Consider the following 24,077-nt stretch of genomic DNA (forward strand, 5'->3'; position numbering starts at 1 on the left):
GAGCAGGGATGGAGGTTGGGCCAGCAGTTGCCAGAGGGGGGTCAGCCTTTAATGCCAGCATTATTTTCCAGAATATAGATTAAGTTGGCAGGAAATGCCTTCTCCTGTCCCTTGTTCCCTGAACTGGCCCCCTCCACCCCAAAACATACTAATAGGCTGTTAGTCCAATCTACACATCTCCTCCACTCCCAATTTTCTTCCTGGTCCTCCCTTCTGCCCCATCCCTCCCTCTAGCCATGCTGATTCCAGGAGTTAACTGGTGTTACGGACCATTTGCAACACTGAAAGTGCTGTGGATTCAAGGTCTAAACCATGTTGGAGCTTTGCAGGTTTATGGTAGCGGCATCCAAACTTGCCCGGCACACAGCCAGTGCAGAATCCCCACAAAGCCGATGGTGCTTGAGCCATCAAGGTCCCTTCACTGCCCCTGCGCTACGGCAAGGGGCCCAGGAGCAGGTCACATAGATATTTCTAGGTCTTCCAAAAGGGGAGTAAATCAATTTAACTCATTCTTCCCCAAAATCTGGGTCCACCCTATTTCTCTTTAATTTTTAATGGGTCAAATGTTATTATGAGATCAATGCAGGAGAGTACTCCAAGTATTTTAAATACAATACCAGAGGTCACTCAGAGATTGGCTACACAAGGAAAAGGCTGTCACTGAAAAGCAATTTACTCAAACTCTGGTTCTACATAATTTAGAGGGCAGATGGCAATAAAAAAAAAAAGTTTCAGGTCCCACCCTGGAAAAAACATTCCCAGGGTTACCATCCATTTACATTTAAATCTATTTTTTTGAGTACACACAAATGGGGGGTGGGGAGACATCTTAAGCAGACTCCACACCCATGGGGCTCTATGCCACAATCTCTTGAGATTATGACCTCAGCTGAAATCATGGGACGCTCAACAGACTGAGCCACCCAGGCATGCCTAACTATTTTCAGAACAGCTACTCCTTTTGCAAAAAGGAAGGATAACTCTCAAGTAAGAAGCACTATCTTTTATCTAAAGTGAGCTTTAGAAGTAAAACAGAAGTCAAGACCTGAAGTAATCTCAGGTATTTCTTGATCTGGAATGCGAAATAAACAGAGATGGACACGACTTTTACAAACTGTTTATTTTCCGTCAACCTTATTTCCATTTTGTTTGCCTCTGTGGAAGAGCAGCTTAAGACCACTCAGTGGTTGTTCCTACCCATTCAGTGGCCTGAGCAGTGGGAGCTGCAGACCAGTCTTCAGTGGCCGGCTGGGCGCTCCAGTCTTCTGTTAAGGAAACACCAAGAAAACATAATCAGCCCCACTCCCACCAACACTGGGCCTTGATTTCTACCAAATACACACTTCAAGGGTCAAACACCCAAGGCGAGACCACTTCAAAACCACCCGTTATTAGTGCAGCTACAGTGCATTGGGATGAGAACCTTTCAGTGCAAATATACAGCTGTGGAGATCCTTTAAAAGTTAGATTAAGAATACCAAAAATGCAAACCACGGATCACGACACATACCAGTAGGGAACTGCTGAATAGGCACAGAGGGCACCTGCACGCCTTCAGACCAGTCTGCAACTTCAGGCTGAGTAGCCGTGAATTCAGGAGCTGGAGCCGTCCATTCACCCTGGAATTCTTCCTTGGTCACAGCCTTTTCAGCAGCAGCCTGCTCTTCCTTTTCAATCTGGTTAAGGGGGAAAAATGTTTATAGAAACAATTTTATGTCAAAGAAGCAGACCAAGATGTCTGATTTGCTTATGTAACCACATGCCTTTGTGGAGGAAGCTTACCTCTTCAGGATCTCTGTAGAAGTAGAGATCAGGCATGACCTCCCACGGGTGTTCACGGGAAATGGTGCCACGCATGCGCAGAACTTCCCTGGCCAGCATCCACCACATCAAACCCACTGAGTGAGCTCCCTGCAAGAGCGCCAGGTTAAGAAATGACACTTGGGTCATCCCCAACAGCATGCACCTCCCACCAACGTGTTCCATCATCTAGACCTTTAGTACCAACAAAATAGACATTTTTTACACTGGAATCAAGACTTTGAGACTAGTAAACTGGACCAATATGAGCTGTATGCAACCCACCTTTTTAGGACCTTATAGCAGGATTCACCAAGTTGCTCTGAAAATCGACAAGGTCCAGTAATGTGAGAAGTTGAAACAGTTAAGAAATATGGAGAAAAGCAGAAGAAAACACAGACCATTTAAAAAATGATTTCTCCTTAAAGCTCTGACACATCTGAATTATACTTGTAGCAAGAATTACTATCAAACTCCACTCATTGGGCCAGAGACCCTTGTGGTGTTAGCGAAAAGACTTGCCCCTCGTGTAGCACACTACCTACACTTGTGAGTTCATCGGCCAGCCAGCAGCCTCAACTCCAAGCTCTAACAATGTGCAGAAGAATGCCCAACTGTTTCAAGAGTATTCACTCTTGAGGCTCTAGTGTTACCTTGTTGCAACTGTTACCTTGTTGTTGCAAGGGATGGCAATGTCCACATAGCGCAGAGGAGAGTCTGTGTTACATAGAGCAATGGTAGGCAGGTTAACATAAGACGCCTCTGTAAGAGGCTGGTGGTCAGCCCTGGGATCAGTAACCACCAGAAGTCTTGGCTCTCGGAAGGCTGCCTGGATCTGGTTAGTGAATGTTCCAGGAGTGAAGCGGCCAGCAATGGGAGTGGCTCCAGTTGCAGCAGCAAATTTCAGCACAGCTCGCTTAAAGAATTAACATCAAGAGTTAGCAGTGCTCCAGATATGGCATCACAGAACACTCCCAAGTGTCCCCATGCAGACACCCAGGTCTCTAAGCACTTGAAGGAGCCCACTAAGTCAGGAGACCTCCTATCTTCCCTCAACAATGAAAACACCAAAGCACTTCAAACACAGCCAGCAATTCTGTGTGCTCTGTGCCACCTGAGACCTACTTACAGAACTAGGGCTCAGAAATGCTAAGCATACCCCACCCCCAAGCTCTCTGCCTGGAATGCTCTCCCCACTCTCAATCCCTGAGGGTACCTGTGGCTCACTGGCTTCCTCACATCTGCATGCTCCATGACCACACCACCTGGTTTCAAGAACCAAGAAAGCCACTCTTGTGAGTGACTTGGGCAGGTTATGCACATACTTCCAACACGGTCATGAAAATGAAATTCATCAATACAGACAACAACACAGTGTCTGACATCAATAAGCACTTCCGTGATCTGGTCCAATTTCATCAAAGCTACCCTACATAAAGCAAGAATATACCCACTTTCTTCCCCTTCCCTTCCTTTTTATCTCCATAAAAACATTATTTCCTCCCTGGGACTAATAATACATTATAATTAAAACAAAACAAAACAAAATGTATTTCCTACATCCCTTCAGAAAAGCAGACTTGGTATTTTCCTGCTATATCCCCACCCCTACCAACACTGCCTGGACCAATATAGATGCTCAATAAATTTTTGCTGAGGGAAGAAGCCAGGAGAGCTGTCACCAAGTTCATTCTACAGTAGTAATTAAAAACTGTTTACCACCACGCACCAAACTTTAAATCCTGTCACAAGTCAGCCTCTGGGGAATAGCCCCCTCCACCGCAAAACACACCCTAAATTCGTGGAAACCGGTTCTACCATCAACTAAGTAAGTACAAAAGAACCCATCTCACTACACAATTTACACACCTGTCAAAATCCAAGTCCAACATCTCTTTCAAATTAGAAATGGGCTGGGGCGCCTGGGTGGCTCAGTGGGTTAAGCCTCTGCCTTCGGTTCAGGTCATGATCCCAGGGTCCTGGGATCGAGCCCCACATCGGGCTCTCTGCTCCGCAGGGAGCCTGTTTCCTCCCCTCTCTCTCTCTGCCTGCCTCTCTGCCTACTTGTGATCTCTGTCAAATAAATTTAAAAAATCTTAAAAAAAAAAAATTAGAAATGGGCTGACTGATACCCTTGCTAGAGCTCTTAATCTAGTGGACTCTTGAACACCAGTTTAAACCAGGCACGCCCACCTACATGTTGACTTTTTTTTCCTTCACAGTACTTCAGAGTATTTTCCTTTCTAGCTTGTATTTTTTTCCCTAAAACCACAGTATATACTACATATACAAAATAAACTAATCGACTGCTTATCTTTCTTATTGGTGAGGCTTCTGAAGGTCAAGAGTAGGCTATCAGGGACGCCTGGGTGGCTCAGTTGGTTAAGCCACTGCCTTCGGCTCAGGTCATGTTCCCAGCGTCCTGGGATGGAGTCCCACATTGGGCTCCTTGCTCGGTAGGGAGCCTGCTTCTCCCTCTGCCTCTGCCTGCCATTCAGTCTGCCTGTGCTCGCTCTCTCCCTCTCTCTGATAAATAAATAAAATCTTAAAAATAAAAAAAAGAGTAGGCTATCAGTAAAGTTTCTGGGGAGTCAAGTTAAACAGATTTTTGGTCATGCATGAGGTCGGTGCCCCTGATTCACGGTGTTGTTCAAGGGTCAACTGTAAATCAATTTTCGGGAAGTTCATTAGTTTCCTCAACAGAGAAACAATCGCCAAAACAGAAATGGGGCAAAATACACGTTTTGTCCCACTAGCCTTTAAAAAGTTACTTAGTGCTGGCAAAGATTTTTACTCTTAGAAGACCTGATGAGTCTTGGAGGACTAGTATCCTACTAGAAAACCAGTTTTCAAGAAGAAAACTGAAGCTCAACAAACCACCAGATGCCAAGTATTATGTATACTGAAAACCTCGAATACTGGCAATTCAAGATTTGTAGAAGTAGTTAAATTATAGACTATTTTTATTCTCCTATACTTTTCCCTGCATCCCACAGTATCTGTAAGCTTATTTTTTATAATAAATACCAAGTGTATTGTTTACAAACCTGGCCAGTATTCCTGGACGATATGACACTGACATCAGCTGGGTTTTCAATGGCAACAATGGCACGAGCTGCCAGCAGAAGCTTCTCCCAGGTTCTCTTCAGATTTATGATGTAGATACCTACATGACAGCAGAAGTTTTGTAACACCCGACCTAATTTGCGATTTATTTTCTTCTAAAAAAAATTCAATGTAGCAGAGAGTACTATCAAACTCCAGTCATAGAGGCAAGCTCTACTGGTGTTAGCGAAAATCCTGCAGTTTTTATAGCACACTTCCGACACTCACAAGTTCATGGGCCACGGCTGGCCTCAACCTTGAGCTTTAATAGTGTGCAGCCCTGACTCAGTAGACAAAGAGCATCTTTTCCTCTTCTTGCATTAAGCCTCCCTCAGGTCCCCATATGGATTCCTCCTGCAAGTTCTCACCCACTTCCTAGTCTCTAGCCACTTCGCTTACAACCTGCCTCCAAGCCAAATTAACCCAAAACTGCTTTACAACATGCCACTCCCAAGCTTATGTCCTTCAGTGGCCTCTGAGCTGAAGCACTCCCTTGCCCAAGATGCCTACAAAGGCATCACAACCTACCTTTTCTTTTTCTAGTACCTTCCAAGCCGAACTGCTCCTTCCTATCTCCTGCTCTACTTTACTGTCAAAACTCAAACCTGTGTCAGTCAGTACCTGTGAAATACAAGGCACTATAAAGATAATGAGCTTCCTCATCTTTGTATCTCGTAGCTCTTGCAACCCAAGTCCCCTAACCTATCAGTAGACATACTCTTAGCCTGGAGCCCAGAAAGCTTGTCTTCCCCAAACCACCAGAACACTGTTTTTAATTTTTTAATTTCTTTCAAGTTATCTCTATGTCCAACATGGGGTCAAACTCAAGAGATCGAGTCACATGCTCTACCGTGCCAGCCAGGCACCCCACTTTTACTTAGTTTTAAAGCTTATTTCCCAAATAGTGATCTGATTTCGTTGATTCCTTAGCTGGAATGCCCCACCCCCCCAAATCAAAGCAAGGACTGACCATCACTTTTCCTTTTGTAGATGTACTGTTCCATCTGGAAGTCAAGGTTGGTGCCACCTAAATGGGTTCCCGCTGCAAGGAATTTGAGGACATCCTCCTCCTTCATTTGCAGGACATCAAGGGCTCCGGACATTGTGAAAGTTTCCCGTTAAGTTACGATGGGAACCTGAAAAACAAGTTAACAATCCAGTCCTTTGCATTCCAGTGATTTAAGTGGGTAAGGGATCAGGTGCATTCTAACTACTCTTGAGAGCCATACAGCTTCACGGTTAAATGCAACCCAAGGACCACACCTTTCAGTTTACAGTCTACTGGGATGAGACGCAATACAACAGACAGATCCCACACATTATTAAACAACAGCACATCTTAATGAATGTGGAGATGGGAAAAACACCCAGATAATTAAGACGAAAATGGTGAATTGCCACTTAACACTCCAGAGCAACCCGGAATAAAGGTTATGGATGAGCAAAGGCAGCACAGAGGCAGACAAGTTTATCTTCAAGCAGACTGCAGGTGGGCGCTTCAGAATTATTTCTCTCTGGGGTTACGACGAACCTTCTGCAAAACCCTGCCAGAAATCTTAACCCACGGTAAACTACCAGCCCAAACTGCTGCTGTATATGTGCGCCGGGGCCTGAGGTCACGGCCGAGTGCCGGGGTCCGAAGCGATGGAAGAAGCACGGTGCGCTGGCACGGCTTTCTGCATCCCCCGCCACCCAGCCGCAGGCCGGTGCGCACCCTCGCCCAGCGCCCCGGCTCCAGCATGACCTCCACGGGCTCCCGGGGCATTGTGGGAACTCGCGGGCCCGGGCCGGCCACGTGCGGGCTGCCGGAGGGAGGTGGAACGCGCCGGCAGGAGACAGACCCGCTCTGCCTGCTGGCTTCTATCCCCGTCCTCGCACCCCTTACTCCAGCAGGAAACTGTTCTGGTGACTTCTGGGGACGCTGGAGAACCCCACAGGGCACTCACGCAAAACAACGCCGTATGGACCCTTCCCAGGGTAGCGCGGAAAGGAGAGGCGGGCGGAAATGACGCCCTTATATACTCCGCCACCAGCCAATGACAACAAAAAAGCCGAGCGGAAGGGCGGACGGGAGCTCTAGCCCAGAGGGACCGTTTGCGACGGCAGTGCTTTCCGGCGCCGCGGAGACGTTCCGCGCTGTGCGGCCGTCCCCACAGTACTTCGTCAAGAACGCGTGCCTACGGGTTTCCGGTGATGACGGTTTGAATTTTCGCGCAACGTGGGAGGGTTCCTGTTCTAAACTACAGTTTGCGTCCGTGGGAAGCTTTTGGACACAACGTGCCCAAGTACTCGATCAACAGAAGCTGGAGAAATTATTTTCATTCTTTGGAGAACAATTTGGCAGAACGTAATTCATTTTAAAAGTTGACTTTTCGGGAAATTTTCCTGAAAATATTAAAAGACTGTACAAATGGTTACAATTTTTTTTAAGAAGACAAGGAATATCTATCAATAGGTTATTAAAAGTGTATTCTGTTCATATAGTACTATGCAGCCACTGAGGAATATTCAAAAGATAACGCTACGTACAAACAAGAATTGCAGGATGAGGGAGATTATTAAAAAAAAAAAAATCGAAACCCGTTCAACTGTACTTCAATTAAAAAGAAAAGGAGGGGTTAAGTCGGTTAAGCTGATGTTGGCTCTGGTCATGAGCTCAGGGTCCCAAGAGAGAGCCCCGCTTAGGGCTTGGAGCTTGCTTAAGATTCTCTCCCCCCTCCCTCCACCGTTCCCCAGGGAAGAGGTCTCTCTCTGGAAAAAAGAAATAGTAATAATCGAAGCCCTATACGTTAAAATATGATTTTTAAAAACCCAAGATGTTAAATTATATAGTAGTTTTCAACCTTGGCTGCACTGGAGAATCACTTGGAGAGCTTTTAAACATATGCTAAGGCTCAATTTTAAAAATCGATTTCTAAAATTGAGGTATAATTGAGATAAAACATTTCAGTTGTACTACATAGCCTGTATATATTGTGAAATGTTCACCACAATATACGTAGTTAACATCTGTCACCATCCAGGTATAATGTTTGTTTTTCTTAAGATGAGAACTTTTACCCTCTAAGCTACTGTCAAATATTTAATACAGTATTAACTAGAGTTGCCACGTTGTAGGTTACATTTCCAGGACTTAAAAAATCTGATTCTTAAAAGTAGCTACTAGATAATTTTAATGTGCAGCTAGGGTGAGAACCGTTAATATACAATTAGAGAAACTGGGTGAGTTTTTTCCTCCTCTCATTTTTGAATTTTTCCCCCTGTTTTTGGTTTTCTATATTTTTTAAATTTTCTGAGGAACACAGGTTGTTTTAAACAGAAAACCCTATGACAGTTTCTAAAAGCTGTATATATAGAGGGAATGAGGTAGGGTGCCTTGGTGGCTCAGTTGGTTAAGCTACTGCATTCAGCTCAGGTCTTGATGCTGGAGTCCTAGGATGATCTCACATTTATTTCGCTTCCTGCTCAGCAGTGGGTCTCCTTCTGATCCTCCCCCATCTCATGCTCTCATTCTCTAATAAATAAGTAAAATCTTTAAAAAAAAAAAGGAAAGAAGTAAAAAAAATTAGCTCTATGATAACAGAATGTATGGCTGTTAGGGGTAGTTTTCTGTCACTGCCTGACTTCTCTGGAGGGCCTTCTGGGACACTCCCAAGCCACCTTAGCAGCTCCCTCCCCTGTTCACCCTCCAGTCCCAAGACTACTTCCTTTGTTACAAGCAGGACATTGTACTCTAATTATGTTTAGGTGTTTCTCAAAATAATATATTTGTCACAAATTAACTTTGCTCTTTTTTTTTTTTTTAAAGATTTTATTTATTTGACAGAACACAAACAGGAGGAGCAGCAGGCAGAGGGAGAAGCAGCAGGCTCCCCACTGAGAAGAGAGCCTGATGTGGGGATCATTCTGTATAGATCAGGATCTATCCCCAGGACCCTGGGATCCTGACCTGAGCCAAAGGCAGAGGCTCAACCAACTGGGCTACCAAGGCAGCCCAATAACTTTGCTCTTGAGAACTCATCTATCTGATGAAAATCCTTGGCAAGGAAATGAGTTGACAAAGGTCCAAAGATAAACGACTGTTGGCAGTAAACCACAGTGAGGTGCCCTTGCCCCAAGTGGCACTTGGGAAGAATATCTAGTATTCTTGCAGCCTCCCAGTCCTCTGTGCAAGTTTTTGCAACGTTTTTTATTCATGCCCATTTTTTAAAAAAGATTTTATTTATCTGAGAGAGCAGGGGGGAGGAGCAGAGGAAGAAAGAGTCCCAAGTAGATTCTGAGTTAAGCACAGAACCCAACAAGGGGCTCTATTTCATGACCCTGAGATCGTGACCTGAGCCAAAACCAAGTCAGTCGCTTAACTGAGTGAGCCACTAAGGCATGCCTGCCTATTCATGCCCATTTTTAATAAATCCCAGAGCCTATCTTTTGCAAACTTCTGATTTCTGGGGTTCATATTTAAAAAGGAAAACTTGGGGTGCCTGGGTGGCTCAGTTCCTTGAGCTTCCAACTCTTGATTTCGACTTGTGATGAGTCTCTCATAGGACTGAGCCCCACGTCAGGCTCCACGCTCAGTGTACAGTCCTGCTTGAGGGTTCTTCTGCCCCTCCCCCCTGCTTGCACACTCTCTAAAATAAATAATCTTTAAAAAATAATAAAAAGAGGGATGCTTGGATGGTTCAGTTGGTTAAGCGTCTGCCTTCAGCTCAGGTCATGATCTCAGGATCCTGGGATCAGGTCCCGCATCAGGCTCCATGCTCAGCAGGGAGACTGCTTCTCCTTCAGCCTGCTGCTCCCCCTGCTTGTGCACTCTCTCTCCCTCTCTCTGGCAAATAGATAAATATATAATTTTTAAAATTAAAAAAAAAATAGTAAGATAAAAATTTGGCTTAAGTTTTTTTCCAAATATAAAACTGCGCTAAGGACTGTAGTCTTTTGGAGCTACACTTCACAAGACATTGAATGGCTAGGGGAACTCTTGTTCTGATTTACAACTAAGAGAATATGGGCCCTAGGCTTCAAGTTCACCTTGGGCACCTTCAGACTTCCTTCTCTAGGTGGACTTCCTCTTCACCTGTAGCTGGTACCCAGCTGTGCTACAGTCCTCTCCAGGAAGTTTACCTGCAGTGGCCCGAACAATGTTCCAAAATAACCGTTTCCTCCTTTGTCCCAAAGCTCTCATTCCCTTAGTAAAATGGTAGGTTTTTTCTGTCTATCAAAAGGATTCTGTCTTGCAACTTTCCCCTCTCACCTGGCACTTTTTGTCTTGCATTTGTTCATATATTAGAATCTCAGCTTTGCCACATGGTGTGACTCTGAAGAAGTCACTTAACCTCTCTCAGGAAATAAGAGCTATTGCCTATTTCAGTTGCTGCTGTCCCCCAGAAATGAGCCCCTATGCCGGGAATCCTAGGATCACACAGCATGCAAGTGAACAGAGAAGGCTCACCAGATATTTTATGAACCAAGGTGACAGTTTAATGCTCTAAAAAAAAGCAAAGTTACATATCAAATATCAAAACTCAAAAGTTTAAAAAATTTCAATCACACATATATATACTTGAAAAATCACATTAACTGAAAAGGACACAATTGTCCCTGAAATGGAGACATGCCTGGAGATCTGGGTTGCTTCACTCATTGTGACCCTCAATCTTCAGAGCATTTTCACCAAACACCTGTATCCTCATACAGGCCCAAGAGTCTTATGCAATTGCCAGTTAGAACCTCTAGTTTCAGGAATAGCCACACCTGCAGGATATTCACGAACAGTTTATTAAGAAGCCAAAGTTCACTGAAGTCCAGTGGAATGAGTTCTCAGCCGAGCCAGATCTCCTGTTATGATGTGGAAACTGGGGTTTAATACAGTCCAAAGTTACACCAGAAGTTAGAACACAATTACACTGAGAACTCAAGCTCAGTCCGGAGTTCATTACTCTCAAATCACTGGTCTACATACAGGTTTTCCTTCTAATGGGATGGGACCCAATTTGCATCCTAAGGAATGTATGGTATAGAGTAAGCACAGAATGAGAACAAAGGGCATTTCAGTAAGAAAGGAGAGAATGAACTATGATAACATAGCCAAGAGCATTCATTTAACGTTGGGTAATCCACAAGTCTGATTCTGTGAGAGGGGATTATTGAAGGGAGGGCAAATCATCTGGTGTGGTCAAGACCCAGTACAAGTAGGCAGTATACAAATAGTATAGGTTAAGGCCTGACAGAGAAGGACTTGGGATATTCTCCTAGGGGAATTTGAGTATATTCTGCCGGCAGTGGGGAGTCAATTATTAACAATGAGATGGGTTTTACGAAGAGATTTAAGGGAAATGTAAGGCTGACTTCCAACTGTTCAGTTAAAGTGGCCACAGGACATCCCAGCAGGTGGGGATGACTAGAAGGTGGCTAGATGCACAGAGGTACTGAGGTGAGGTCTGAGGAATGGACAAAATAATTGAAAGATAGAGACCAGTCAATTCAGTAAACATCACAGTGCTTCTGTGTGTCTTAAGGCATGGACAGAAGCTGGGCCACAGGAATGAATGAGACACATGCCTCTGCCTCTTGCAGCTTATGACTGAACTGGAGGGAGATTTAATGGCTACTACATAGTCATTTAAGTACAGTTGGTGCTAAGTGCGGCAGAAGAAAAGCAAGGTGTCCGAGAGCACATGGAAAAGGAACTAGCATGAGGCGTTGCAAAAAGCTTCCCTGTGCAAAGGATGCTTGAGCCAAACTCTGAAGGACCAGATGGACTGGGGTGGAACAGACTGTTCCAGGCAGAGAAAAACGGTAGTTCAAAGGTCCTGCACAGCAGGGAGGAAGCTGGGGAGTGGGGGAAAGGGAGAAACATGAGGCAACAAGGGCACAGAGGGCAAATGAGAACATCCAGGTAAGAGTAGAGAATGGCTTATGGAGTCAAAAAGAGACGAGTCTGGCTACAGACAATAATATGGAGGAAATCAGAAGAAACACAGGTCAAGACTATATCAAGACAGTTCTTGAAGATGGACAAGAAAATGAGGACAAACACCAGCACCAAGTGGGGGGGGATAGGGTGTAACCAGTAAGGGAAGCACATGATAAAAATGGTCCACAATGGAGCTGGACTCCTGAGGTTGGATAACAGTTCAGAAAAATCATTTTCAAAAAACAGTCATCTTTTAAAAGAAATCGAATTATTTCTAAGTGTCAAATAAGCATGGTTCAATCTTTGAAAAATATGCAAAACGAATTGGAGAAATACAACCGGTGACAGTAATAATGCAAAACGATAACTATTAGTACAATGCTACAAATGCTCTCAGCTCTTTACAAAGTCTGTTACAAAGCAGTCCTTAGTTTTTCATCTTCCAGATGTCAGAAGTACACAAATCTAGTTAAAGTTGATTCCATGACAAGTGATACTTTAATTGGTTCCTCATGTAGATGAAATTCAGTGTGCACCACTCTATTATTCACCTGAAAGATTAAAGCAAAAACTGTCACCTGAGAGATTAAAGCCCTGAGCAAAAGGCTGTTAGTGAACACTACAGAGTGAAATGGCCGAACGCTATGCATTCCAGAAATCGATGCAAATGGCACTAGAAAGAGTATGTCCCACCAAGCACTTGGAATGGGAAAGGGTGAGAAAACTCTGGGTGAGAAAACCAGTAGACTTAGGTCCACAGAGCAGGGTTTGCTCTCAACTTGCCCTGGAGTAATGGTAGGCAAGATATGAATCCTTTCTGAGCCTTGGGAACACGTGGTAAAATGAAAGTGTTGTATTATGCTATGTCCAAAGCATCCCACAGCTCTACAATCTCCGGTTTGGTTGTAAGCACATTTACCATCTGCTACCTAACTAAGCTGCATGTGCCTTTATTACAAAGGCCACAGCATGCTCATTCCTGGATTTTTTTTTTTTTCTTGCTAGTGTCCACTCAGCAAGTGCTTTAAAAATGAAGGGTGGCACCTGGGTGGCTCAGTTGGTTAAGCGGCCAACTGCTGGTTTCAGTTCAGGTCATGATCTTGGGGTCCTGGGAATCGAGCCCCACCTCTGCAAGGGGTCTGTGCTTGAGGATTCTCTGTCTCCTCTTCCTCTGCCCCTCCCATGAACTCTCTCTCTCGCAAATAAATAAATCAATCTTGGGGTGCCTGGGTGGCTCAGTGGGTTAAGCCTCTGCCTTCGGCTCAGGTCATGATCTCAGGGTCCTGGGATCGAGCCCCGCATCAGGCTCTCTGCACAGCGGGGAGCCTGCTTCCTCCTCTCTCTCTGCCTGCCTATCTGCCTACTTGTGATCTCTCTCTCTGTGTCGAATGAATAAATAAAATCTTTAAAAATAAATAAATAGATAAATCTTTTAAAAAATAAATAAAAATAAAAATAAACGGTGTTCAGTAAAGGCTTGAAGAACACTGGTCAGCACAACCATTTTTCAGTTAGCTTTAGCTAAAATGAATTTCTATTTATAGTTGGTTAAATCTGTCTTTATTATAACATATTCCTGAGAAGCTGACAGGAAACTATATTCTTTAAAAAAAAAAAAAAAAAAAGAAAAGAAAGATAGAAAAGAAACTATATCCTTAGAGAAACTAAGCAATATAAGATATTTGGGAATACAGGTGAAATGAGTGTCAGAATCGTTGTGGTCCCTCCCTGTAACGTTTCCCCCCAAGGTCTTACCTCAAATGAGGCGAAAAGGAGTTTTAAAAGCTATTAAGCATCATAGGTAAAGTATTAGCAATAAATCTTTCGATTTTAAAGAAAGAAAAATAGTGACCATACCTTGGAGGGGAGTAGAGTAATTAATACGTAATTGTGATTAGAACATGAACTCTAGAAGCACTCTGCCCAGGCTGCAGTGCCAGCTCGGCCACTGACCAGGCCCCATCTGTCACAGTGGATGCAAATCCCACACTGCCTGAGGGGTGTTGGAAGGTTTAAATGGATTAATATCTGTGTAGCACAGAGAACAGTAACTGATCTGGAGTGAGCCATGCAACAGATAATAGATGTTAGCATCTTTGTTACTGTACTCTCTTTTTAAAAAATATTTTATTTATTTGAGAGAGAGAGAGTGACAGAGAGAGCATGAGAAGGGAAGAGGGTCAGAGGGAGAAGCAGGGTCCCCACTGACCGGGGAGCCCGATGTGGGACTCGATCCCGAGGCTCCAGGATCATGACCTGAGCTACAGGCAGATGCTTAACCAACTGAGACACCCAGGTGCCCCATGTTACTGTAGTCATCTACAGTCTTTTCTTTTTTTTTTTTTAAGATTTTATTTATTTATTTGACAGACAGAGATCACAGTAGGTGGAGAGGCAGGCAGAGAGAGAGAGAGCAGGAAGCAGGCTCCCCGCTGAGCAGAGAGCCTGATGCGGGGCTCGATCCCAGGACCCTGGAATCATGACCTGAGCATAAGGCAAAGGCTTTAACCCACTGAGCCACCCAGGTGCCCCCATCTACAGTCTTTTCTAATTAGCTTTCTTTGGGTGTAAAACTCTCCGATTGAGAAGAAAACTGCCCATTAATCCTGATATGATAAACAACAATAATTGGGCCATTCTCCAAACTATGGTTTGTGTATAAGTCTACCACCATTATTGGGCACATAGGCATTCATTCAACAAATGTGTACTACGGGCTACAAACTGGGGAGACAAATGTGAGCTAGAGTTGGTCTTTGAAGAAGTCCTAAGATTCCCCCCTCGAGGAGAGCGGAGTCAGGCCAAAGCTGACTGCAAGGGTGGCTACAGAGCAGGCAGGAACTTGAAAACTCACCTCAGACCCAAGGCACTCGTATTGCCAAAGAACCGAAAGTGTCAATACCCGTTTCCCTCAGCAGTTGACTCAGCCAACTTTTCTTTTTTTTTTTTTTAAGATTTTATTTATTAATTTGACAGACAGAGATCACAAGTAGGCAGAGAGGCAGGCAGAGAGAGAGGAGGAAGCAGGTTCCCTGCTGAGCAGAGAGCCCGATGTGGGGCTCGATCCCAGGACGCTGGGATCATGACCTGAGCTGAAGGCAGAGGCTTTAACCCACTGAGCCACCCAGGTGCCCCCTCAGCCAACTTTTCTGAATGCCACCATCATCAAAACTCATGATCAGCCCATCATTTCCAAGCAATTTTTCAGTATCTCTTACGTCTTCATGGCTAAATCAACCTTCTCCTGAAAACGCTCTCAACAAGTGCCATTACCATCAGGACAAACGGAGCACGTGCTCCCTTGGAATTTACTTACTTTGGTGAAGAAGTCAGCGATGTGCCACTTATTTCCATACTGTTTAAAGACTGCAGACATCGCTTCAATCATCACAGAGCCAGTGCGAGGGTGCCGTAAAGCAACATGATCTACAAAGCAAACAGAAGATGTTTTGTCCATTTTCCTCCTCTCTTTGCACCTAACTTTGTCTTTCACCCACATTTAAACCTGGAAAATGGCTCTGAACTGAGAATACAGAAGCACAGACGTGAAAAGGGGAAACACCTGAGCCTCCCAGGGGAGTCCTGTGACCAGGAGTGCATAAACCCTCAAGAGGGCAATTCTCTTATATGAATTTTTAAAATAAAGCTTTTCAAATATACACAAAGGAAGAAAGCAAAGTTTAACAAATTCCCCATATAATCATCCCCTACACTCAACAGTTATCACCATTTTGCCATATTTACTTCATTTTCTCTTCTCTATTTTTTCTTTTTAACGTCTGACTTTTGCTTTAGGATTTTAAGCTGAATATCCCTGAAACATACCCATATAGAATTCATTTTGGGGTCCTCAGAAGTTTAGTGAAATTTTTTTATTATTAGTTAGATTAAAAAACACGAAACATGTCAGTTTAGTGTGGAAATTTGATGGGAATCTCAAATTTTACCCTCTAATTAATAAATCTAGGTTGGGGGCACCTGGGTGGCTCAGTGGGTTAAGGCCTCTGCCTCCGGCTCAGGTCATGATCCCAGGGTCCTGGGATCAAGCCCCGCATCGGGCTCTCTGCTCAGTGGAGAGCCTGCTTCCTCCTCTCTCTCTGCCTACTTGTGATCTCTGTCTGTCAAATAAATAAAAATAAAATCTTAAAAATAAGTAAATAAATAAATAAATCTAGGTTGGAACAGAAGAAAACATGGGGACACCTCTGCAACTGCAACACGGGCAAAGGTTTCTTAGAACACAAAAAGCATAGGGGCGCCTGGGTGGCTCAGTGGGTTAAGCCGCTGCCTTCAGCTCAGGTCATGATCCCAGGTCCTGGGTTCGAGCCCCACATCGGGCTTTCTGCTCAGCAGGGAGCCTGCTTCCTCCTCTCTCTCTGCCTGCCTCTCTGCCTACTTGTGATTTCTCTCTGTCAAATAAATAAATAAATAAATCTTAAAAAAAAAAAAAAGAACACAAAAAGCATAAACTATAACAAGAAAAAGCTGATTAATTGGATGTTGTCAGAATTAAAAACTTTTATTTTTTGTTTTTGAAGATTTTATTTATTCATTTGAGAGACAGAGAGAAAGAGAGAGAGAGAGCGCCCAAGCACGGGGAGAAGCAGAGGGAGAAGCAGACTTCCCGCTGAGCCAGGAGCATGACACAGGACTCAATCCCAGGACCCTGGGATCATGACCTGAGCCAATGGTAGTTGCTTAGCCACCTGAGTGCCCCAGACACCGCAAAACTTTTGTTTTTTGAAAGATGTTATTAAGGAAATGAAAAGCAAGCCACAGACTGGGAAAAAAATATCTGTAGTACATACATATCAAAGGACTTGTATCCAGAATACATACATAATTCTTACAAAATAACAAGAAAACCAACAACCTAATAAAAAATTGAGCAAATGATATGAACAGACATTCAGCAACAGAAGATAAATGAATGGCCAAAATGTACAGAAAAAGATAATCAGCAGTCCTCCAAGAAATGCAAATTAAACCCCCAAGGCGATACTACTCCATACCCATCAGATTGTCTGAAATTTTTAAAACAGGTCAAGCCAACTGATTACGAGGATGTGGAGCAACTGGAACTCTCTGACACTGCTGGCAGGAATGTAAATGATGCAACCACTCTGAAAAAACATCTTCAATTTGGCAGTTTCTTTGAAAATCAAACACAGGGCACCTGGGTGGCTCAGTCGGTTAAGCATCTGCCTTCAGCTCAGGTCATGATCCCAGGGTCCTAGGATCAAGTCCTGTATCTGGCTCCCTGACCAGTGGGGAGCCTGCTTCTCCCTCTGCTTGTGTTCTCTCTCTCTCTCTACCTGACGAATGAATAAATAAATAAAATCTTAAAACAAAACAAAACTCAAACATAGACCTACTGTATGAACCAACCATTCCACTTTTTGGTATGTACCCAAGAAAAACAAAAATCACAAGCCCAAAGACTTCCACACATGTGTTCACAGCAGCTTTACTTTTAATAACCAAAAACTAGAAAACAACTCAAATGTTCACCCAGTGAATGGCTGAACACATTGTTGTTATATTCACACAACTGAATACTGGTCAGAAAAAAAAGGAAATGAACTGATAGATAAAACAACACGGATGAATCACAAAACCATTAGGTTGAATGGAAGAAGACAGGCAGTCAGAAACACAGATACTATATATAATTCTACTTATATAAAATTCCAGAAGATGTAATCTAACCTGTGGTAACAGGAAGTACAACTGTGGTGACCCAAGGATGGGGACGGAGGCAGGGATAGATTTCAACATGAGGAAACTTTTGCGGGTGACAGAGGTCTATGCTGATCTTGATCATGGTGATGGTGTCATGAATGTATACTCCCACATGTTCAAATGGTACACGTAGGGTATATACGGCTCATACTTCAATTACACCTCCATGATGTTGTAAACAAGTCCACAGAACGTATCTGTTCAGTGTGGGAACTATACAGGAATTTCAGTATTGTCCCTCTGAGAGTAAATCTGAGTCAGAAACGCCTCATCACAAAGCTTGACAATCCATCCTGTCCAGTGAGCTTTAAGCTGCACACTGTGGCCCAATAATCAGCCAAGAAATCAATTTAGCAGAATGAAACTGCCTTTTTAAAAAAATAACGGGATAAAATGGGGTATGATAAGAGATATTAAAGTGGCTCGAATGTAGTAAGGGCAGCTATGACTTCTAAAACCAGTGTTACATGTATATTTGTACTTCTATATAAAATGTGTAGTAGACTACAATGAATTATATGTTTTATCAATTCTAAGACCGAAGTTTGTTTTTCCCACCAATCTGAAATCTGGATGTGCTGTATAATCTCCTCTGTGGCATAGATTAATTGGTAGTTTCTTAAGGATACAAAATAATGATATGTCTTACAATCAAGGCATTAGATTGGGTGAAACACCACAGCTATTTCTTCCTGTGGGTTATGGCAAATAACATTTGAAAACCTCTGACCCAACACGGTCTCAACCCCTTTGAGGAATCAGGAGCAAGTCAGGAAAACAACAGAGCAGCTGCCAAATCTCTTATCAAATGATAGATTATAAATTTCTCATTGCTTTGAAAATAATCAGTGATCCTAAGTCCATGGCCATGGGGTCAGGCCTCAGGGCAGATTCTAGGCCACAAAAAAATGAGTCTAATGAGTGATATTGGAGAACTTTAGACTGGTCGAAAGCTAGGAAATGTCCACAGATTTACGAAACAAGGTCAAATAAAGTATCGTTAGGACCGGGATTCTCGATATGTGCATTATAAAGTTGTTTAGAGGGGCGCCTGGGTGGCTCAGTCAGTTAAGCATCTCCTTTGGCTCAGGTCGTGACCCCAGGGTCCTGGACCAATCCCACATCAGGCTCCCTGCTCAGCAGGGAGTCTGCTTCTCCCCCTACCACTCCCCCCACCCCCCACTCATGATCTCTCTCCCTCTCTCAAGTCAATAAAATCTTTAAAAAAATAAAGTTGTTTAGAGAACTCTGGCCATAGAACATGAGTGGCAACCACATGACTAACTACAAATAGCCAATAAACAGGTGAAATCTTGTTGCAGTTTCTCTTGCACAGATAACATGTTTCTGTCACAAAGCAGGAGAGACAAGCTCTAGGACTCACTGGGGTCAGGTAGCTGGTATAAATGTCTCTGGTAAGCTAAGATGACAGAAATCTGAATTTTGCTGAAATCTTCTAATTATAAAAGAAGATAACTTGAAAATGTTTTAAATCCATTTTTTCCACATGATCTTAGCCAAAAGGACAAGAGATGATTAAATCCATTTGTTGAATGGACAATACATCCAAATGACTCACAATTCACCCATCAACAGACTGTGTATGTATGTGTGTATATATATATATACATATGTATACACACACATATATATATCTTTACATATTTATCTTTCATGTGCACACACAGTAGAATATTACCCATTTATAAAAAAAGAATGAAATCTTGCCACCTGTGACAACATGAATGGACTAGAGGGTATTATGCTAAGTAAAATAAGCCAGACAGAGAAAGACTGCCATATAATTTCACTTAGACAGGGAAACTAAAAACAAAGAAAAAGGGGTGCCTGGGTAGCTCAGATGTTTAAGCGTCTGACTTCAGTTCAGGTCATGATCTCAGGGTCCCGGGATCAGACCCCACATCAGGTTCTAGCCCTGCGCTGGGCTCCCTGCTCAGCAGGGCCTCTGCTTTACCCTCTCCCTCTCCCCTGCTCATGCTCTCTCTCTTTCTGTATTTCTGTCGCAAATGAATAAATAAAATCTTTAAAATTAAAATTTTAAATTTAAAAAAAATTAAAGTAAAAACAAAAAAACAGACTCAAATACAAATGGTTTCAAATTTAAATTACAAAAGGAATCCAGCAGAAGTCTTCTCTCTCTCTCCTCATCCCATGCCCAAGAAAACCAATATATCCATTTCTTGTGTATCCTTCCAGATATACACCGTGTACAAAGAAGCTGATACATACTTGAGGGTGCAGCCATCCTCCTCCTGATCTCAGTAGCATATTATACATGCTGTTCTAGGACCTGATTTTTGTTGTTTTTGCCAGTTCATCTTGGAGGTTGCTCATCATCAATACATAAAGAGCTTCTTCCTTTGATTAAATAGTATTTACTCTATGATTTATCATAATTTATTTAACTAGTCCCCTATAGATAGATGTTTAGGTTGTTCTATTATAAACAATGTCACTGCATAACGTTGCACACATGTCACTTAGACATGTACTAAATAATTGGAAGATAATTATGTTTGCATTTATAATTTTGCTAGACAATGCCAAGTGGTCCTCCAAAGAAATGCTATCAATTTACAGTCCTGCCAGGAATTAATAAGTATATTCTTTACCTCTTCAACAAGAGCATACATTCAAACTTTCTGATCTCTGCCAATCTGATAAAAAGTAGTACTCCAGTATTGTTTACTTTCTTCTTATAAATCGAGCATCTTCTCCAGGTTAATGGTGTTCCCTAGGAATTATCAGTTAATAGCCCAAACTCAATGTTCTATTGGGTCTTTTGCTCACTGACTCACATATTAGGAAGATTCGCACCCACCTGTGTGCTCCTCCCAGACCCTATTCCGTCTCCCCCACACAGACACCGCTGTCAGTTTTACCATATACATACATACTTTTATATACTATTCTTGAACAACACATTGTGTTTTCCTTTGAACTTTAAAAAAAATAAAGAAAAGCAACACAAAGCCAAGTCTACTGTGACTTTTTTGTACTCAAGGTTTGATTTCTGGGGTTTGATCCTTTTTATCCGATGTAGCTGTAGTTCTACTCTTTTGAGTCCACAATTTTGTCCACACCCCAAATTATTCTTGTCAAGATGCCCAATGAATTCTGTGTCCACCTCCTTTTTTGACCTGTCAGCAGGGTCTGACATTGTTACTCCCTCCTTCAAAACACTTCCAGCACACCACACCCACCTGGTTTTCTCCCATGTTAGTGGGTGCTCCTTCTTAGTCTCCATGGCTGACTCTTCTCCATCCTGACATTCTATAAATGTTGGTGCAAGGCCCATGACCTCATCCAGGACTATGGCTTTAAATAACATTACAAGCTGATGACTCCCACATTTCTCTCTCCAATGCAGCTCACTCAATTGATTCCAGATTTAAAGAATCAACTGCCTTCTTTGCCTGTCTGCTGGGACCGCTAATTACCATTTCAAATTCTGAATTTCCCCTCCTCCTCACATCTGCTCTTCCTGAAGTACTCCCCACAGAGGAGAAGGGCAACTTCTTTCTTCCATTTGAAAAATCAGCCTAACTTAATCCCTGTAGATGTATGCAGCCTAAGCTCAAAATTTCGGCTCTACCAGCTGCCGCTCCTGCAGTCTCTCCTAAAAATCTCCCTCCTCAGGATGCCTGGGTGGCTTAGTCAGTTAAGCGTCTGCCTTGGGCTCAGGTCATGACCCTGGAGTCCTGGCATCGGGTCCCGAATTGGGCTCCCTGCTCAGTGGGGAGCCTGCTTCTCCCTCTCCAACCCCACTTGTGTTCTATTTCTCTCTTTCTCTCTCTCAAATAAATAAATAAAATCTTAAAAAAAAAAAAGAAAGAAAGAAAAAGTCCCCTCTCTACTGGATCATTCAATCAGCAGCTGTGCACCAGTACCGCCCATCTTTACAACAAAAACTTTGCTCCCATCCAGATTGTCTATTTCTCAACTCCCTTTATAGCAAAACTCCGTCAGAGTTGCTGTATCTACAGTTTCCAATTTCTTTCTTTAGCCCCCCCATCTCTTCAAAAATAACAAAATAAGAACACAGAATAGTGTACGGAAGGCCTATGCATCCACCACCCAGATTTAACAAACAGGAAACATTTTGCTTTTAACATTTTGCTTTATCTGTTCCAGCTCTTCTCTTCTGGTGAAATACAGCTGAATCTTCCTTTGAAATTTCTCCCCAATTACCTTCTGTCCCACTTCCCTACCTTCTGTACTCTACCAGAAGCAGTCCCTGTTACAAAGATGTTGGCTGTTCTTTGTGCCATATTTTTATACTTTTACCACTATATGTTCAGTCATAATAGATTGTATTACTGTTTTCAAATCTGTATGTTAAAGGCATACGATCTGTATTGTTATAGCTGCCTTATCTTCATTTACTGTTCCATTTAAAACTTCTCCACTCTGTTTCTTTTCAACTGGGGTACAGTACATTCTACAGTATGAATACAAACCACTTTCAGTGGTTTTTAGCTTTCTAGCCACTTCACTCTCCCTACTATAAACAATTTCAAAGACGTGCCCAGATTCGAGTGCTTAATGCACCCTCATTCACCCACTTTCCAGTTTTAACACTGGGAAGTCCAGTATCCCAGGAAACCCCTCCATCTCTGGACAAACTGGGGCAGTTGGTCATCCCATCTCATGTATATACATGTGCAGAAGATTCCCCCATGCAGAGGTTCCCAAACTTTCTCAGTTCATGGTGCCCTTAGTGTCTTAGGAACTTTTTTTGCATTGCTCCTAGACCAAAAGATGTATCTCAGAGTTCCATTTACTCAAGCAGTTAGCTCTAAGCTCAGTATTATTATCTAAATAACTTATTGGCCACTCAGGGTGAAAAAACTCACACAAACTGAAAGACAAGTAATATTTTTATTTCATTCTCAAAGAACCATAATTACTTACTAATGCGATGTATGCACTTGTTGGGCTCTCTCTGCATGACTTTTCAACCTAGAATACCTAAGCACTTGCTTTTTAATCTCAGCAACCCTCCAAAACCTAGTTCCCCCAAGATAGGGTATCATGGAAAAGAATGCAGCATAATCTAATTGTAGAAACCATAAACAACCTTGAGCTAGTGACTCCCAGAATTAAGTACAGCCGTGTGACTTCACTGTGGCCCCCTAATTTGGGGACCACAGCATTAAGGTATATATGCAGATGTGAAACTGTCGGGTCATGGGATAAACATATCTTTAACTTTACTAGGAAGCACACATTGCTCTCCAAAAAGTAGGATTAATCTGCTCTCATCAGTGGTGTACGGAAGTACCTGTTGCTCCCAAATCCCCACATATACTCGGTACTGCCAGGCCATTTATGTGTTGTCTGATGAAATAAAAGTGGATAACCCTAAAGATTTTAACACATATTCCAAATTTTCCACTTTGCTCCTCCAGATGTAAAACTTGATTAAAATAAATAATTTAATGCTATCCTGGGCTGATGGGAATTCATGGAAATCTCCAAGGCACCTATTCTTCCAAATGAGGAAACTGAAACCTGAGCTTGAAGCAGAAAGTAAACATGAAACGCAGAGTTGCACCCTGTCCAAAGGACTAGGACCACCTCTAGCGAGGGCACGAAAGCCTTAAAGGTGTGCCCGGGAGGTGCTGGAGTTCAGCCAGAGATTCCTGCATTCGCCTGTGACCCCAAAGAGAGTTGCAGTGCTCCACATGAGTAATAATCCTCCCTAAAGAAAAGTATTCCCTATTCATGCTCCCAGGAGTCCCACAGACTAAGAGTCAACAAATTAACTAAGACTTCAAACACACAAACAAGCCACCATGAGGGACAGTCAACAGAAGCAACCCAAGGAGTGACCCCCTGAAAGGCATTGGAAGTATTAGGTACAAAATGTAAAACCGTCTGAAATGTTTAAGGAAATAGAACATGGAATCGCGAGAAGAAACAAGCATAGATTCTGTCAAATAATCAGCCAGATTTGGGCGCTCAAATGGATTCACCATCTATAAATCTTCCTTAAATGAATTTCTTAAGGATATACTTCAGGAAGAAAGAAAATGAACCCAGAAAAATTGGCTGAGATTCAAGAAGGGATGGAGAACAAAATGGTAATCACATGAATAAATAGAAACAAACGTGGATTGTAAACTTATTGTAATAATGTTCTAACTTGAGGGCACCTGGGTGGCTCAGTCGGTTAAGCATCTGACCTCTTGATTTCAGCTCAGGTCATGATCTCAGGGTTGTGGGATTGAGTCCTGCTTCGGGCTCTTGATCAGTGGGGAGCCTGCTTGAGACTCTCCCTCCCCCTCTGCCCCTCCCCCTAGTGATGCTCTCTCTCTCTCTCTCTAAGAAATCGTAAAAAAAAAAAAAAAAAGAAAAAGAAAAAAAGGACCTAAGTGAGGAATGATCTATCAATATTATTCCTCAACTGTCAACCTACTGAACGGCTGTAGTTTCCAAGTGCCTTTCAGATTATCATTCACGTTCCACCTCCTTTAAGGGGCGCCTGGGTGGC

The 24,077-nt window shown here is 42.9% G+C and overlaps 2 protein-coding genes and 2 non-coding genes across 4 annotated transcripts in view; all 4 read right to left on the minus strand.

The window, feature by feature from the left end:
- Positions 1 to 1,101: 1,101 nt before the first annotated feature.
- Positions 1,102 to 6,985, minus strand: RPSA (ribosomal protein SA). The gene is made up of 7 exons (XM_047740021.1): positions 6,852 to 6,985; positions 5,876 to 6,041; positions 4,848 to 4,966; positions 2,471 to 2,716; positions 1,783 to 1,911; positions 1,511 to 1,676; positions 1,102 to 1,265 (listed from the first exon to the last, which is right to left on the minus strand). The coding sequence occupies exons 2-7, from the start codon at positions 6,006 to 6,008 to the stop codon at positions 1,171 to 1,173; spliced, it is 888 nt and encodes a 295-aa protein (XP_047595977.1). The 5' UTR covers positions 6,009 to 6,041; positions 6,852 to 6,985; the 3' UTR covers positions 1,102 to 1,170.
- LOC125089965 (small nucleolar RNA SNORA62/SNORA6 family) lies at positions 2,249 to 2,403 on the minus strand. Its single transcript, XR_007124112.1, has one exon. It is a non-coding gene; the product is annotated as a small nucleolar RNA SNORA62/SNORA6 family (small nucleolar RNA).
- On the minus strand, positions 5,034 to 5,184 carry LOC125089971 (small nucleolar RNA SNORA62/SNORA6 family). The gene has a single exon (XR_007124114.1). It is a non-coding gene; the product is annotated as a small nucleolar RNA SNORA62/SNORA6 family (small nucleolar RNA).
- A 3,375-nt stretch (positions 6,986 to 10,360) lies between the features above and the next one.
- The window catches only part of LOC125106242 (caspase-14-like), a 29,016-nt gene continuing 15,299 nt past the window's right edge, over positions 10,361 to 24,077 (minus strand). The window contains exons 6-7 of the mRNA XM_047740006.1: positions 15,135 to 15,244; positions 10,361 to 12,369 (exon numbers count right to left, since the gene is read on the minus strand). Of these exons, the coding sequence (XP_047595962.1) occupies positions 12,268 to 12,369; positions 15,135 to 15,244 (212 nt within the window). The 3' untranslated portion in view covers positions 10,361 to 12,267. The remainder of the gene's footprint in view (positions 12,370 to 15,134; positions 15,245 to 24,077) is intronic.

Source organism: Lutra lutra, chromosome 1 (assembly GCF_902655055.1).
Source record: "Lutra lutra chromosome 1, mLutLut1.2, whole genome shotgun sequence".
Lineage (NCBI taxonomy): Eukaryota > Metazoa > Chordata > Mammalia > Carnivora > Mustelidae > Lutra > Lutra lutra.

Coding starts and splice junctions, on each gene's coding strand:
- RPSA (XM_047740021.1), bottom strand. CDS start 6,008: ATGTCCGGAGCCCTTGATGTCCTGCAAATGAAGGAGGAGGATGTCCTC. Junction 4,967..5,875: donor CTACAAAAGGAAAAGTGATG/GTCAGTCCTTGC, acceptor GCTGTCATGTAG/GTATCTACATCATAAATCTG. Junction 2,717..4,847: donor CGTCCAGGAATACTGGCCAG/GTTTGTAAACAA, acceptor TAATTCTTTAAG/CGAGCTGTGCTGAAATTTGC.